The 15,678-nt window shown below is 35.5% G+C and overlaps 3 protein-coding genes across 4 annotated transcripts; all 3 read left to right on the forward strand.

Annotated features, from left to right (window-relative positions):
- Positions 1-1,031: 1,031 nt before the first annotated feature.
- On the forward strand, positions 1,032-4,483 carry LOC121883418 (immunoglobulin lambda-1 light chain-like). The gene is made up of 4 exons (XM_042391666.1): positions 1,032-1,123; positions 1,210-1,546; positions 3,123-3,157; positions 3,963-4,483. Exons 1-4 carry the CDS (start codon positions 1,084-1,086, stop codon positions 4,286-4,288), a joined length of 738 nt encoding a protein of 245 aa, XP_042247600.1. The 5' UTR covers positions 1,032-1,083; the 3' UTR covers positions 4,289-4,483.
- An 899-nt stretch (positions 4,484-5,382) lies between these two features.
- LOC121884229 (immunoglobulin lambda-1 light chain-like) lies at positions 5,383-9,769 on the forward strand. The gene is made up of 4 exons (XM_042392918.1): positions 5,383-5,497; positions 5,590-5,915; positions 8,354-8,387; positions 9,248-9,769. Exons 1-4 carry the CDS (start codon positions 5,458-5,460, stop codon positions 9,571-9,573), a joined length of 726 nt encoding a protein of 241 aa, XP_042248852.1. The 5' UTR covers positions 5,383-5,457; the 3' UTR covers positions 9,574-9,769.
- Positions 9,770-10,665: 896 nt separating this feature from the next.
- On the forward strand, positions 10,666-15,678 carry LOC121883370 (immunoglobulin lambda-1 light chain-like). 2 transcript variants are annotated; one of them, XM_042391577.1, is made up of 4 exons: positions 10,666-10,780; positions 10,873-11,200; positions 14,319-14,350; positions 15,156-15,678. In XM_042391577.1, the coding sequence occupies exons 1-4, from the start codon at positions 10,741-10,743 to the stop codon at positions 15,479-15,481; spliced, it is 726 nt and encodes a 241-aa protein (XP_042247511.1). In that variant the 5' UTR covers positions 10,666-10,740; the 3' UTR covers positions 15,482-15,678. The 2 variants fall into 2 exon arrangements, with proteins under 2 accessions (XP_042247511.1, XP_042247512.1); XM_042391578.1 differs by lacking the exons at positions 10,666-10,780; positions 10,873-11,200 and adding exons at positions 12,225-12,314; positions 12,401-12,726 and having other exon boundaries at positions 14,317-14,350.

Here is a 15,678-nt window from a genome sequence, read left to right on the forward strand (position 1 = left end):
TTTCATCATCAACAATGTGGAAGAGGGAGATTCTGTAGTCTACTATTGTAACACATAGGATGGCTCTGTTAACGAGTAGTGACAAAAACCTCCTCACTAAACACTTCTGCTTTTTGACTTACCTACACATGACTGAGAGTGAAGCCATTAGCTAATGCTCTCACCTTCCCAACATAATGAAACATATGTTTTCAGAACAGTTTTTATTGGATTCTCACATTCTGCTTTCTGAGTCACTGACACATCCGCACTGAGTGTGAAGCAATGAACCAAAACTCTCTGTAACTTCCTATATACACAATATATTTTTTTTACAAACTCCCAAATCTTCTTCATGCATTCTGACGATTTCTTACAATAAGGTAACAGTAATCTAATTACATGCATCCTGCATTCATGGGACAGACCCTTACTGACACACAGCTGTTGCAGAATTAAACAGTTCATTCAAATGCAGCTAAAACATGAGCAGATCATTGCTATATTAATGTAACAACAGATACTCTAAAGTAGATACAGAGATTCTTGATTTGATTTATGATCATTTTGGATTATTAGCAAACATGTTTGCTTGGTGAGAGAAATATTTAGAAGAATAAAAATACTGAGATGAGAGTTTACTCAATACCCTGCTTATTATAGAACAGAGTTTGCTGCATATAAAATACAACTTTGGGAGAACATGAAAAAATAAACTGATAAAAAAAACCAAACAATTATGATATATTTATCATGTGGTCAATGTAATCTAATGAATCTAAATATATCTAATGATTAACACAGGAAGTTAAATAGAATTAATCTGATATCACCCTTAGAGTAGATAATACTCACACAACAACAGGTTTTCATGAACAACAGTAGTTATACAATATTGTTTGATGAGAAATTATTTAATGTGACACTGCAAACATGATGTAGGTGATTTTTCAACGAAAACCGTGTTGAGTGTTGAAACTCCTCCTCCTCCACTTCTCCTCTCCTCAGTGTCTTTATAAGCTTCAATCTCTCTTCTCCTCACACTCCAACCCTGCTCACCTCTCAGCTGGACAGTAAGGGACGTTTACACCACACACTGACAACATGCTGGGGACCCTCTGCACTCTCATCACTGCTCTAACTTGTAAGATATTCTTCTGATTCCTCTTATATTTCATATTTTCAGCCATAAACCTTTTAACTCATGTATTTTTCTGTGTTTGTTGACAGATGTTGATGCAGCGATAGTTGTGACCCAGACGCCCGCTGTCCACACAGTTTCTACAGGACAAGAAGTTGTTCTCAACTGCAACATTCAGAGATATGATAGTGCATCTGTCAAATGGTATAAACAGGTTCCTGGTAAAGCTCCTCAGTATGTTCTTAAGTTTTACTATGGGGACAGTTCACTCAGCTTTGGAACAGGATTCTCCTCAGACCGATTCAACTCTAGATCTTCATCAAACATAGATTATCAGTTCATCATTAAGCAGGCAGAGGCAGGAGACTCTGCAGTCTATTACTGTCAAACATGGGACAACTCTGCTAAGGAGCACGTATCACAGTGATTTACTCTGTGACAAAAACCTCTTCACAAAGTACTTCTGCTTTTTGAGTCTCTCACATCAATTAATGTTCTCTGTAGCTACATGAGACTTTAAAGATCAATACAAACCAGTTTCATCAATCTGTTCTTAAAAAAACACTCATTTCATATAAAAGTTCAGTTGAAGATTTATTGAAGAGATAATTAAGTTCAATGTTTGTTGTTTTTTCCTTTTCATTTGCAAGACAATGCAAAGACACTAATGAGTGGTGAAGAAATGTAAGAATGGAGATTTATTGTTAACTTTGGGGACACGTGATAAATATTCTAAATGGGAATAGCTTGCTAAGTGGACCTTTCGATTAGATCATTTGACACATACTTAAAAATCATCAACAAGTACAAACATTACAAAATCAAAGTTAATGTGGATTAAGATTCACTATGCAATTTTGTGAGTAGATGACTTAGAGAACTGTGATAAAATGCAACAAGAGATAAATAGTTCTGTTCACACTATGCTTTGCTTATAATTGAACTCTAATTTTGTGTTTGGAGTCCTGAGACCCCCAAAATATACTTAACATTGTTTTATCAGCTTAATACTTCATGGCTTTTATGAAAATTGCTGATATGATTTTGCACAGATGACATGTTTCAGGAGACAGCTACAGAAAATGATACATTTCTTCTGTTTGTGGTCTTTGAGAACCCAGCTGTAAAACATGTTTAAATACAATGAATTTTCATCAGCTCTATCTGTGATTGATGTTGTCAGCACTTTTTCACAGCACTACTCCTCCCAAATCCAAAATAAGTCTTTATAGTCTGTTCATAAGAGGTCTAACAGGGAGTTCAACCTCTCTGTGGTCTAACTGGCCCCAAACAGAAGTGACATCACTATGTGGGATGATATACAGCACATGTCTTTGTATGTGAATTACTTTTTGGAGAACAAAACATACTTTTCTACATGTTGGGTTTCAATGTGGTCATAAGAGAGAAAAATATTCATAGAACAAAAATGGTTGATTTAGCAGATAATATGAATATTGTTTACAAATACAGAACTGTGGGACCCCAAACAATGTCAACAATATACAAGAGTTAACACGGGACATAATAAATAGCCGAATGAGTCCAGATTGCATGAGCCATTTTTATTTTCTATATAATCATTTCTTTTTGATTATTTTAATTGCTTTGATTAAAATATGATTTTTGAAGATGACCTTTGGAGGAAGCAAGTTAAACACAGAATGAATTTTATATCACCCTGCACTCAATAATACCCATGTAAACTTTGCTGAATTGTGTGAGTGATGCCTTTATGAAAGAAAACATTTCCACCATCATCTCTCTTTATTCAATGATGATATTTGGACTTTTACTTTTCAACATGAAAACAAAATGATGCAACAGAAGATTCAGAATCAATCCTCAAGTCCAGCAGTGTTTTGGAATATAAACAGAGTGATGAAGAGAATAAGACGTTGACAGTGAAAGTTGGTCTCAACAGGATGTTTCAGTTTCACTCCCCTCATTAGTGAGAGTCAGGAGGTTTTTGTACAGCCATGTGTACAAACTGAATCACTGTGGTATTCGGACAAGGCACCAAGCTGATCGTGACAAGTAAGTACTTTTAAATTGATCATAAAACAAGATAGATTTATTGTTTCTGTTGCATATTAAGAGAAAATAATCAATTTATGTGTGACTTGTTGTTGTACTTCTTTCAGTGAATAATAGATTCATCTTGTACTTTAGTTATTTAGATACTAAACTATGTGTTTGAAGGCAAATGAAATATCTGTAAACAATCACAATGTTTAAAATGTTTTCCACAAATACTTTTAAATTATTTTATGTTTGAGGCATTTTAAAGAGTTTTTTCTTTTTTTTAATTTAAATATTCTGACGAGATTTAACCTTGTAAAGGCATTCTAGCTACAGGTTTGTAAGGTTATCTGTCAAAATTAGTTTACATCATGATACTGATAGTAAATTACTGTGCTTGTGTTATTTAATTACTTATCTTCTAAAGTTTGATGGTGATTTTGAATTTATCTGAACTTTATATTGGCTGTTTAAAAATAAATATGTATTTTTCTTAGATGCTTAGACACCACTAAAGCAAAGTGACCACTGATATATTAGAACTTAATTTTTTGGCTGAAATGATTTCATTAGAATTCAAATACCATTTTGTGCTTGTGGATGTGTTTCCAATATGAAAAATTATACAGAGATAATGATTGAATTTCTGAGTTTGTGATTGATAAATGTTTTTACCATTTAAAATGTTTAGTTTTTTTACTTCATCAGCATGATTGTTATATATTGTCAAAACAATGAATGAATTAATATGTTACAGTACTGTTACTGTCATTATTTGTGTTACTGATTTGATGTATAATTGTCCTTCATGTATTTTCAGGCTCCAGCCTCTCTCCTCCTGTCCTGACAGTCTTCCCTCCGTCCAGTGCTGAGCTCCAGTCCAACAAAGCCACTCTGGTCTGTCTGTCCAGTCAGTCTGTGCCTTTTGCAGATGTGACCTGGTTGTCTGCTGGGAGTCCAGTGAGCAGTAGGATCTCTAGCAGCACCGCTGTTCAGCAACCAGACCAGGCTTTCCAAATCAGCAGCTATCTGTCCATCCAGATGTCAGACTGGAACATGGACAAGGTTTACACATGTAAAGTGTCTTTGGGCTCCCAGACTTCAGAGAAGAACATCAACAAGTCAAAGTGTCCCGCTGAAGAATAGTAGAGGACCAGAATGAGCATTTAAAATCTGTTTCTTTACTGTTTGTGCTGTTTGCTCATAACAAGGTTTAGATGTTAGAAAAGATGTGTCTGCATGCTTGTAATAAATGTTGTGACAGTTAGGTGGAGGTGTTGTATCAGCTTTGCAATTGTTGCATCTTTGAAGAGATGTTAAATAAAATAAAAGCATTGTGATAAAAAATCATAGTTTGTATTTTTTTAATTCTCATGTAAATATGATTGAAAACAGTAATGATTTAACAGCAATAAGTGTAACCTTCACTACATTTTATTTGTCCTGTAATGTTCATCTCACTGATAATTACAGTTAATCCAGAACACACAGATGACAGACTTATGTGTAGTTTATTCTTACTGAAATATCTATTATTATATATAAATGAAGAGAGCTACATTGTATTTGAGTTTACATTTGCAATAAAAGCACAAGAGAGAACAGAACTACTTCTTCATCTGGTTTTAGATTCCTGTTAACATGTTGAGAAATGCAACTGAAACTGAGTCTTCATCCTTCATCAGTGAAGCGTCACTTCTCTGCTCCTCCCTCTTTTTCTTCCCAGGATGCACCTGCAGGCCTCCTCTCCTTATTTATAGCTCCATGTAAATGAAGATGTCAAGTGTCAGCTCTCTTATCATTTAGTTAATCAAAGAGTTTGCCTCTAATCTGTATATAATCTGCATGTGTGCAAAATCAGACCTTATATCCTGCAACAAAAGTCTCTTGTTGACTTCTGAAAAAATGTAGATTAGAAGATTTTTTTTTTTATAAATCTCTATGTAGAGTGAGCAAAATGTATCAAAATTTTTGAAACTTTCATCTGTCATTATGAAGAAGAAAGAAATTCACACAAACTGAAGGCTCTTTTCACATCATGAATTTATTGTATTTTCAAAATAAAAATGAACAACTACACTGAAAATAGTGAATACAGATGAGACATTTCCCTCCTTTAATGATAAGTGACCAACAAAAGTCACAAACCACACAGATCGTACCAAAGCTCCTCCTCCTGTCAGTCACTCTCAGTTTCAGTGTTGTATTAAATTGCTCCTCCAGCACCTCCTCTCCTCATCCTCCAAACCCTCTCATCTGTCAGCAGTAAGCTCACTTTCCAAGTTACAAGGCCATTCTCAGCACACACTGACAACATGCTGGGGACCCTCTGCACTCTCATCACTGCTCTAACATGTAAGGAGGCTGACTTACTGCAGCTTTGACCTCATGTTGGATTCATCAGTCTGTGTGTTTCTCTTGACTTCATGTCATCTTGTTGTTTCCAGGTGTGAGTGGTGTGACGGTGGTGACACAGAAGCCTCCTGTTGTGACAGTGAGGAAAGGAGAGACAGTCACCATGGACTGTAACCTGGGAACTGTTACTAATGAACGAGCTTGGTGGTATAAACAGAGTCCAGGAGGAGTTCCTCAGTTTGTGCTGAGGTTCCGTCATGACTGGAGCTCTGTAGTATATGGCTCTGGTTTCTCTTCTCCCAAATTCACATCTAATCATCAATCAAAATCAGATTATCGACTGATCATCAACAATGTGGAGGAGGGAGACTCAGCAGTCTATTACTGTAAAACATTGGACACCTCTGTGCGTGAGTTCGTATCACAGTGATTTACACCGTGACAAAAACCTCCTCACTGAATACACTCACTTCTGCTTTTGATGCTGTAAGAACGTTCACTAAATGTGAAACCATCCATTAACCAAAGCCGTATCCAATTGACCCATGTTACATGAGAAAATATTTCTAAAGTATGTCTCTACTTTATTCTACACAACAACAGTAAAAGTAATAGTTTACATGAATCCATCTTTTCACTACTACAAACATTCACCCCTGCAGTGTTGAAAGGAAGCTGTTACAATAACAGATTGTGGTTTAATCTTCACAAATAAAAGCAGCTTTAGACTGAAACCATGTTTGTGATCACACAATAAAAAAATGCCCAAATATCTGTATTGAAGAAAATGATCCAACTACGCCTTCAGTATAATGTGTTTGTTCATCTAGCGGAGCTTTAATGCACATAACTTGACAACCATCTTAGATTTTTATGGTTTAGGTTTTAAACCATTAGATTTATGATTTTCTTTGTTTTCAGGCTTAAGTTTGAAACAACTGAACTCAATCAAAAGGGTCATTTTTTTCTCAGACTTAACAAAATGGAGATATTATTATAAAAATGTATAGAACCACTTTTTTATCTGCAACACTTTCTGTGACTTACCAATGATGAGTGACTGCGTCAATTCAAATATTTCTGTTTTGTCTAACATGTGAGATGTTTTATAGCAGTGGTTGATGATAGAGTGATCATCTTGTCTGCTTCTCTTGATGACAAATGACCATGTTGGCTTTTATTGTTATGAATAAGTGATGTGAGTATGGAGACACATGTCAACAAAACACCTTTATAATGAACAATAGATATATGATCAACAACAACAGCAGTAACGCTTTTTGCCTTGAAATAATTTGTCAATGTGATATGAAACCACATATGTGATGTAGGAGATTCATAAATGAAAACAGTGTTGAGTGTTGAAACTCCTCCTCCTCCACTTCTCCTCTCCTCAGTGTCTTCATAAGCTTCAATCTCTCTTCTCCTCACACTCCAACCCTGCTCACCTCTCAGCTGGACAGTAAGGGACGTTTACACCACACACTGACAACATGCTGGGGACCCTCTGCACTCTCATCACTGCTCTAACATGTAAGATATTCTTCTGATTCCTCTTATATTTCATATGTTCAGGCTGAAACCTTTTAACTCATGTATTTTTCTGTGTTTGTTGACAGATGTTGATGCAGCGATAGTTCTGACCCAGACGCCTGCTGTCCACACAGTTTCTACAGGACAAGAAGTTGTTCTCAACTGCAACATTCAGAGAGATGATGGAAATTATGTCCGATGGTATAAACATGTTCCTGGTCAAGCTCCTCAGTATGTTTTGAAATTTCACCATTCTCAGAGTTCACCCAGCTTTGGATCAGGATTCTCCTCAGACAGATTCAACTCTAGATCTTCATCAAAAATAGATTATCAGTTCATCATTAAGCGGGCAGAGGCAGGAGACACTGCAGTCTATTACTGTTACACATGGGATGACTCTGCTAATGAGGGAGTATCACAGTGATTTACTCTGTGACAAAAACCTCTTCACAAAGTACTTCTGCTTTTTGAGTCTCTCACACATCAACTAATGTTCTCTGTAGCTACATGAGACTTTAAAGATCAATACAAACCAGTTTCATCAATCTGTTCTTAAAAAAACACTCATTTCATGTAAAAGTTTAGTGGCTGATCTCATGAAGAGATAATTAAACTCAGTGTTGGTTGTTTTTTCCTTTTCATTTGCACTGGACAATGCGATGCAAAGACATTGATTAGTGATGAACAAATATAAGCATAGAGATTTATTCTTGACTTTGGGGACACATGTATGTGAGAAATATCTTAAACAGTCGGGGAACAGCTCAGTAAGTGGACCTTGCTTTTAGATCATTTAACAGAAGAAACAATGATTTCTCTAAAAACACTTCATTTAACACAGGACATAATAAACAGCCTGATGAGTCCTCTGTTGCATGAGCAATTTTCTGTGTAATTACTTCTTTTTGATTATTTTGATTGCTTTGAATAAAATTTGATGTTTGAAGATGACTTTTGGAGGAAGCAAGTTAAACATACAATGATGTTTATATCACCCTGCACTCAATAATACCCACATAAACTTTGCTGCCTTGTGTGAGTGATGCATTTATGAAGGAAAACATTTCCACCATCATCCCTCTTCATTCAATGATGATATTTAGACTTTTAACATCAACATGAAAACAAAATGATGCAACAGAAGATTCAGAATCAATCCTCAAGTCCAGCAGTGTTTTGGAATATAAACAGTGATGAAGTGATGAAGAGAATGAGATGTTGACAGTGAAAGTTGGTCTCAACAGGATGTTTCAGTTTCACTCCCCTCATTAGTGAGAGTCAGGAGGTTTTTGTACAGCCATGTGTACAAACTGAATCACTGTGGTATTCGGACAAGGCACCAAGCTGATCGTGACAAGTAAGTACTTTTAAACTGATCCTAAAACAAGATAGATTTATTGTTTCTGGTGTATATAAGAGAAAATAATCAATGTATGTGTTCTTGACGATAATGTTTAATATGTTTTTCACTGAATTGTAGGTTCATTTTGTACTTCAGCTTTGTTAAACTATGTCTTTGAATGCAAAGACACAGTGTTTACACAATATTTAAAATGTTTTCTACAGATACTCTAAAGTTGTGTGTATTTATGTTTAAGAGATGTGCAAGATTTTGCTTATTATTTACATTTAGTGAGAAGTTCTAACATTTTTCTAACATTGACAAACACTGAATAATCTGCTAGAGGAATGTTATATTATCTGTAAAAAATATTTTACATTATGATATCAATACTAAATTACTGTGCTTGTGTTGTTTAATTACTAATCTAGTAAAGTTTAAGGATGATTTTGAATTTATCTGGATTATCAGTTTTTTTAAATTCTGTTTTTTCTTAATGGTTATATAAACACCACTAAAGCAAAGTGATATACTTTCATTCCCCACAGTAACTGAAGTGATTTCATTAAAAGTCAAATAGCATTTTGTAAGTCAAAGAAGAAAAGTTTTTTTCCAACTGATCATTGTAATCTCACTTCATAATTGATAAAAAAATTGTTTAAAAAATTAACACTGCTCATATTTTAGGTGATGATTTTTACATGTTACCATTTGAAATGCTTTTCACTTCTTCTGTTTGATTGTTATATTGTCGCAACATCTAATGAATGAATCTGGTAGTGTCATACTTCTTATAAATGATTTAATTTCTATTTTTTCAGTTTTTTTATGACTTTAATGCCAGTTTTGTATAATTGTCCTTCATGTATTTTCAGGCTCCAGCATCTCTCCTCCTGTCCTGACAGTCTTCCCTCCGTCCAGTGCTGAGCTCCAGTCCAACAAAGCCACTCTGGTCTGTCTGTCCAGTCAGTCTGTGCCTTTTGCAGATGTGACCTGGTTGTCTGCTGGGAGTCCAGTGAGCAGTGGGATCTCTAGCAGCACCGCTGTTCAGCAACCAGACCAGACTTTCCAAGTCAGCAGCTATCTGTCCATCCAGACATCAGAGTGGAACATGGACAAGGTTTACACATGTAAAGTGTCTGCGGGCTCCCAGACTTCAGAGAAGAACATCAACAAGTCAAAGTGTCCCGCTGAAGAATAGTAGAGGACCAGAATGAGCATTTAAAATCTGTTTCTTTACTGTTTGTGCTGTTTGCTCATAACAAGGTTTAGATGTTAGAAAAGATGTGTCTGCATGCTTGTAATAAATGTTGTGACAGTTAGGTGGAGGTGTTGTATCGGCTTTGCAATTGTTGCATCTTTGAAGAGACGTTAAATAAAATAAAAGCATTGAGATAAAAAAACATAGTTTGTATTTTTTTAATTCTCATGTAAATATGATTGAAAACAGTAATGATTTAACAGCAATAAGTGTAACCTTCACTAGATTTTATTTGTCCTGTAATGTTCATCTCACTGATAATTACAGTTAATCCAGAACACACAGATGACAGACTTATGTGTAGTTTATTCTTACTGAAATATCTGTTATTATATATAAATGAAGAGAGCTACATTGTATTTGAGTTTACATTTGCAATAAAAGCACAAGAGAGAACAGAACTACTTCTTCATCTGGTTTTAGATTCCTGTTAACATGTTGAGAAATGCAACTGAAACTGAGTCTTCATCCTTCATCAGTGAAGCGTCACTTCTCTCCTCCTCCCTCTTTTTCTTCCCAGGATGCACCTGCAGGCCTCCTCTCCTTATTTATAGCTCCATGTAAATGAAGACGTCAAGTGTCAGCTCTCTTATCATTTAGTCAATCAAAGAGTTTGCCTGTCATCTGTATATAATCTGCACGTGTGCAAAACCAGACCTTATATCCTGCAACAAAAGTCTCTTGTTGACTTCTGAAAAAATGTACATTAGGAGATTTTTTTTTATAAATTTCTATGTAGAGTGAGCAAAATGTATCAACATTTTTGAAACTTTCATCTGTTATTATGAAGAAGAAAGAAATTCACACAAACTGAAGGCTCTTTTCACATCATGAATTTATTGTATTTTCAAAATAAAAATGAACAGCTACACTGAAAATAGTGAATACAGATGAGACATTTCCCTCCTTTGATGATAAGTGACCAACAAAAGTCACAAACCACACAGATTGAACCAAAGCTCCTCCTCCTGTCAGTCACTCTCAGTTTCAGTGTTGTATTAAATTGCTCCTCCAGCACCTCCTCTCCTCATCCTCCAAACCCTCTCATCTGTCAGCAGTAAGCTCACTTTCCAAGTTACAAGGCCATTCTCAGCACACACTGACAACATGCTGGGGACCCTCTGCACTCTCATCACTGCTCTAACATGTAAGGAGGCTGACTTACTGCAGCTTTGACCTCATGTTGGATTCATCAGTCTGTGTGTTTCTCTTGACTCCGTGTCATCTTGTTGTTTCCAGGTGTGAGTGGTGTGACGGTGGTGACACAGAAGCCTCCTGTTGTGACAGTGAGGAAAGGAGAGACAGTCACCATGGACTGTAACCTGGGAACTGTTACTAATGAACGAGCTTGGTGGTATAAACAGATTCCAGGAGGAGTTCCTCAGTTTGTGCTGAGATTTTATCATGGCTGGAGCTCTGTAGTATACGGCTCTGGTTTCTCTTCTCCCAAATTCACATCTAATCATCAGTCAAAATCAGATTATCGACTGATCATCAACAATGTGGAGGAGGGAGACTCAGCAGTCTATTACTGTAAAACATGGGACACCTCTGTGAGTGAGTACGCATCACAGTGATTTACACCGTGACAAAAACCTCCTCACTGAATACACTCACTTCTGCTTTTGATGCTGTAAGAACGTTCACTAAATGTGAAACCATCCATTAACCAAAGCTGTATCCAATTGACCCATGTTACATGAGAAAATATTTCTAAAGTATGTCTCTACTTTATTCTACACAACAACAGTAAAAGTAATAGTTTACATGAATCCATCTTTTCACTACTACAAACATTCACCCCTGCAGTGTTGAAAGGAAGCTGTTACAATAACAGATTGTGGTTTAATCTTCACAAATAAAAGCAGCTTTAGACTGAAATCATGTTTGTGATCACACAATAAAAAAATGCCCAAATATCTGTATTGAAGAAAATGATCCAACTACACCTTCAGTATAATGTGTTTGTTCATCTAGCGGAGCTTTAATGCACATAACTTGACAACCATCTTAGATTTTTATGCTTTAGGTTTTAAACCATTAGATTTATGATTTTCTTTGTTTTCAGGCTTAAGTTTGAAACAACTGAACTCAATCAAAAGGGTCATTTTTTTCTCAGACTTAACAAAATGGAGATATTATTATAAAAATGTATAGAACCACTTTTTTATCTGCAACACTTTCTGTGACTTACCAATGATGAGTGACTGCGTCAATTCAAATATTTCTGTTTTGTCTAACATGTGAGATGTTTTATAGCAGTGGTTGATGATAGAGTGATCATCTCGTCTGCTTCTCTTGATGACAAATGACCATGTTGGCTTTTATTGTTATGAATAAGTGATGTGAGTATGGAGACACATGTCATCAAAACACCTTTATAATGAAAAATAGATATATGATCAATAACAACAGCAGTAACGCTTTTTGCCATGAAATCATTTGTCAATGTGATATGAAACCACATATGTGATGTAGGAGATTCATAAATGAATCTCCTACATCACATATGAAACTCCTCCTCCTCCACTTCTCCTCTCCTCAGTGTCTTTATAAGCTTCAATCTCTCTTCTCCTCACACTCCAACCCTGCTCACCTCTCAGCTGGACAGTAAGGAACGTTTACACCACACACTGACAACATGCTGGGGACCCTCTGCACTCTCATCACTGCTCTAACATGTAAGATATTCTTCTGATTCCTTTTATATTTCATATTTTCAGCCATAAACCTTTTAACTCATGTATTTTTCTGTGTTTGTTGACAGATGTTGATGCAGCGAAAGTTGTGACCCAGACGCCCGCTGTCCACACAGTTTCTACAGGACAAGAAGTTGTTCTCAACTGCAACATTCAGAGAGATGAAAACCATTATGTCAACTGGTATAAAAAGGTTCCTGGTAAAGCTCCTCAGTATGTTCTGAGATTTTACCATTCTCACAGTTCACCCAGCTTTGGAACAGGATTCTCCTCAGACAGATTCAACTCTAGATCCTCATCAAACATAGATTATCAGTTCATCATTAAGCGGGCAGAGGCAGGAGACACTGCAGTCTATTACTGTCAAACATGGGACGACTCTGCTAAGGAGCGAGTATCACAGTGATTTACTCTGTGACAAAAACCTCTTCACAAAGTACTTCTGCTTTTTGAGTCTCTCACACATCAATTAATGTTCTCTGTAGCTACATGAGACTTTAAAGATCAATACAAACCAGTTTCATCAATCTGTTCTTAAAAAAACACTTATTTCATATAAAAGTTCAGTTGAAGATTTATTGAAGAGATAATTAAGTTCAATGTTTGTTGTTTTTTCCTTTTCATTTGCAAGACAATGCAAAGACACTAATGAGTGGTGAACAAATGTAAGAATGGAGATTTATTGTTAACTTTGGGGACACGTGATAAATATTCTAAATGGGAATAGCTTGCTAAGTGGACCTTTCGATTAGATCATTTGACACATACTTTAAAATCATCAACAAGTACAAACATTACACAATCAAAGTTAATGTGGATTAAGATTCACTATACAATTTTGTAAGTAGATGACTTAGAGAACTGTGATAAAATGCAACAAGAGATAAATAGTTCTGTTCACACTATGCTTTGCTTATAATTGAACTCTAATTTTGTGTTTGGTGTCCTGAGACCCCCAAAATATACTTAACATTGTTTTATCAGCTTAATACTTCATGGCTTTTATGAAAATTGCTGATATGATTTTGCACAGATGACATGTTTCAGGAGACAGCTACAGAAAATGATACATTTCTTCTGTTTGTGGTCTTTGAGAACCCAGCTGTAAAACATGTTTAAATACAATGAATTTTCATCAGCTCTATCTGTGATTGATGTTGTCAGCACTTTTTCACAGCACTACTCCTCCCAAATCCAAAATAAGTCTTTATAGTCTGTTCATAAGAGGTCTAACAGGGAGTTCAACCTCTCTGTGGTCTAACTGGCCCCAAACAGAAGTGACATCACTATGAGGGATGATATACAGCACATGTCTTTGTATGTGAATTACTTTTTGGAGAACAAAACATACTTTTCTACATGTTGGGTTTCAATGTGGTCATAAGAGAGAAAAATATTCATAGAACAAAAATGGTTGATTTAGCAGATAATATGAATATTGTTTACAAATACAGAACTGTGGGACCCCAAACAATGTCAACAATATACAAGAGTTAACACGGGACATAATAAATAGCCGAATGAGTCCAGATTGCATGAGCCATTTTTATTTTCTATATAATCATTTCTTTTTGATTATTTTAATTGCTTTGATTAAAATATGATTTTTGAAGATGACCTTTGGAGGAAGCAAGTTAAACACAGAATGAATTTTATATCACCCTGCACTCAATAATACCCATGTAAACTTTGCTGAATTGTTTGAGTGATGCCTTTATGAAAGAAAACATTTCCACCATCATCTCTCTTTATTCAATGATGATATTTGGACTTTTACTTTTCAACATGAAAACAAAATGATGCAACAGAAGATTCAGAATCAATCCTCAAGTCCAGCAGTGTTTTGGAATATAAACAGAGTGATGAAGAGAATAAGACGTTGACAGTGAAAGTTGGTCTCAACAGGATGTTTCAGTTTCACTCCCCTCATTAGTGAGAGTCAGGAGGTTTTTGTACAGCCATGTGTACAAACTGAATCACTGTGGTATTCGGACAAGGCACCAAGCTGATCGTGACAAGTAAGTACTTTTAAATTGATCATAAAACAAGATAGATTTATTGTTTCTGTTGCATATTAAGAGAAAATAATCAATTTATGTGTGACTTGTTGTTGTACTTCTTTCAGTGAATAATAGATTCATCTTGTACTTTAGTTATTTAGATACTAAACTATGTGTTTGAAGGCAAATGAAATATCTGTAAACAATCACAATGTTTAAAATGTTTTCCACAAATACTTTTAAATTATTTTATGTTTGAGGCATTTTAAAGAGTTTTTTCTTTTTTTTAATTTAAATATTCTGACGAGATTTAACCTTGTAAAGGCATTCTAGCTACAGGTTTGTAAGGTTATCTGTCAAAATTAGTTTACATCATGATACTGATAGTAAATTACTGTGCTTGTGTTATTTAATTACTTATCTTCTAAAGTTTGATGGTGATTTTGAATTTATCTGAACTTTATATTGGCTGTTTAAAAATAAATATGTATTTTTCTTAGATGCTTAGACACCACTAAAGCAAAGTGACCACTGATATATTAGAACTTAATTTTTTGGCTGAAATGATTTCATTAGAATTCAAATACCATTTTGTGCTTGTGGATGTGTTTCCAATATGAAAAATTATACAGAGATAATGATTGAATTTCTGAGTTTGTGATTGATAAATGTTTTTACCATTTAAAATGTTTAGTTTTTTTACTTCATCAGCATGATTGTTATATATTGTCAAAACAATGAATGAATTAATATGTTACAGTACTGTTACTGTCATTATTTGTGTTACTGATTTGATGTATAATTGTCCTTCATGTATTTTCAGGCTCCAGCCTCTCTCCTCCTGTCCTGACAGTCTTCCCTCCGTCCAGTGCTGAGCTCCAGTCCAACAAAGCCACTCTGGTCTGTCTGTCCAGTCAGTCTGTGCCTTTTGCAGATGTGACCTGGTTGTCTGCTGGGAGTCCAGTGAGCAGTGGGATCTCTAGCAGCACCGCTGTTCAGCAACCAGACCAGACTTTCCAAATCAGCAGCTATCTGTCCATCCAGACATCAGACTGGAACATGGACAAGGTTTACACATGTAAAGTGTCTGCGGGCTCCCAGACTTCAGAGAAAAACATCAACAAGTCAAAGTGTCCCGCTGAAGAATAGTAGAGGACCAGAATGAGCATTTAAAATCTGTTTCTTTACTGTTTGTGCTGTTTGCTCATAACAAGGTTTAGATGTTAGAAAAGATGTGTCTGCATGCTTGTAATAAATGTTGTGACAGTTAGGTGGAGGTGTTGTATCGGCTTTGCAATTGGTACATTTTCCAAGACTTGTTTAATTAAATAAAAGCATTGTGATAT

The sequence above is a fragment of the Thunnus maccoyii genome, chromosome 18 (genome assembly GCF_910596095.1).
Source record: "Thunnus maccoyii chromosome 18, fThuMac1.1, whole genome shotgun sequence".
Taxonomy (NCBI): Eukaryota; Metazoa; Chordata; class Actinopteri; order Scombriformes; family Scombridae; genus Thunnus; species Thunnus maccoyii.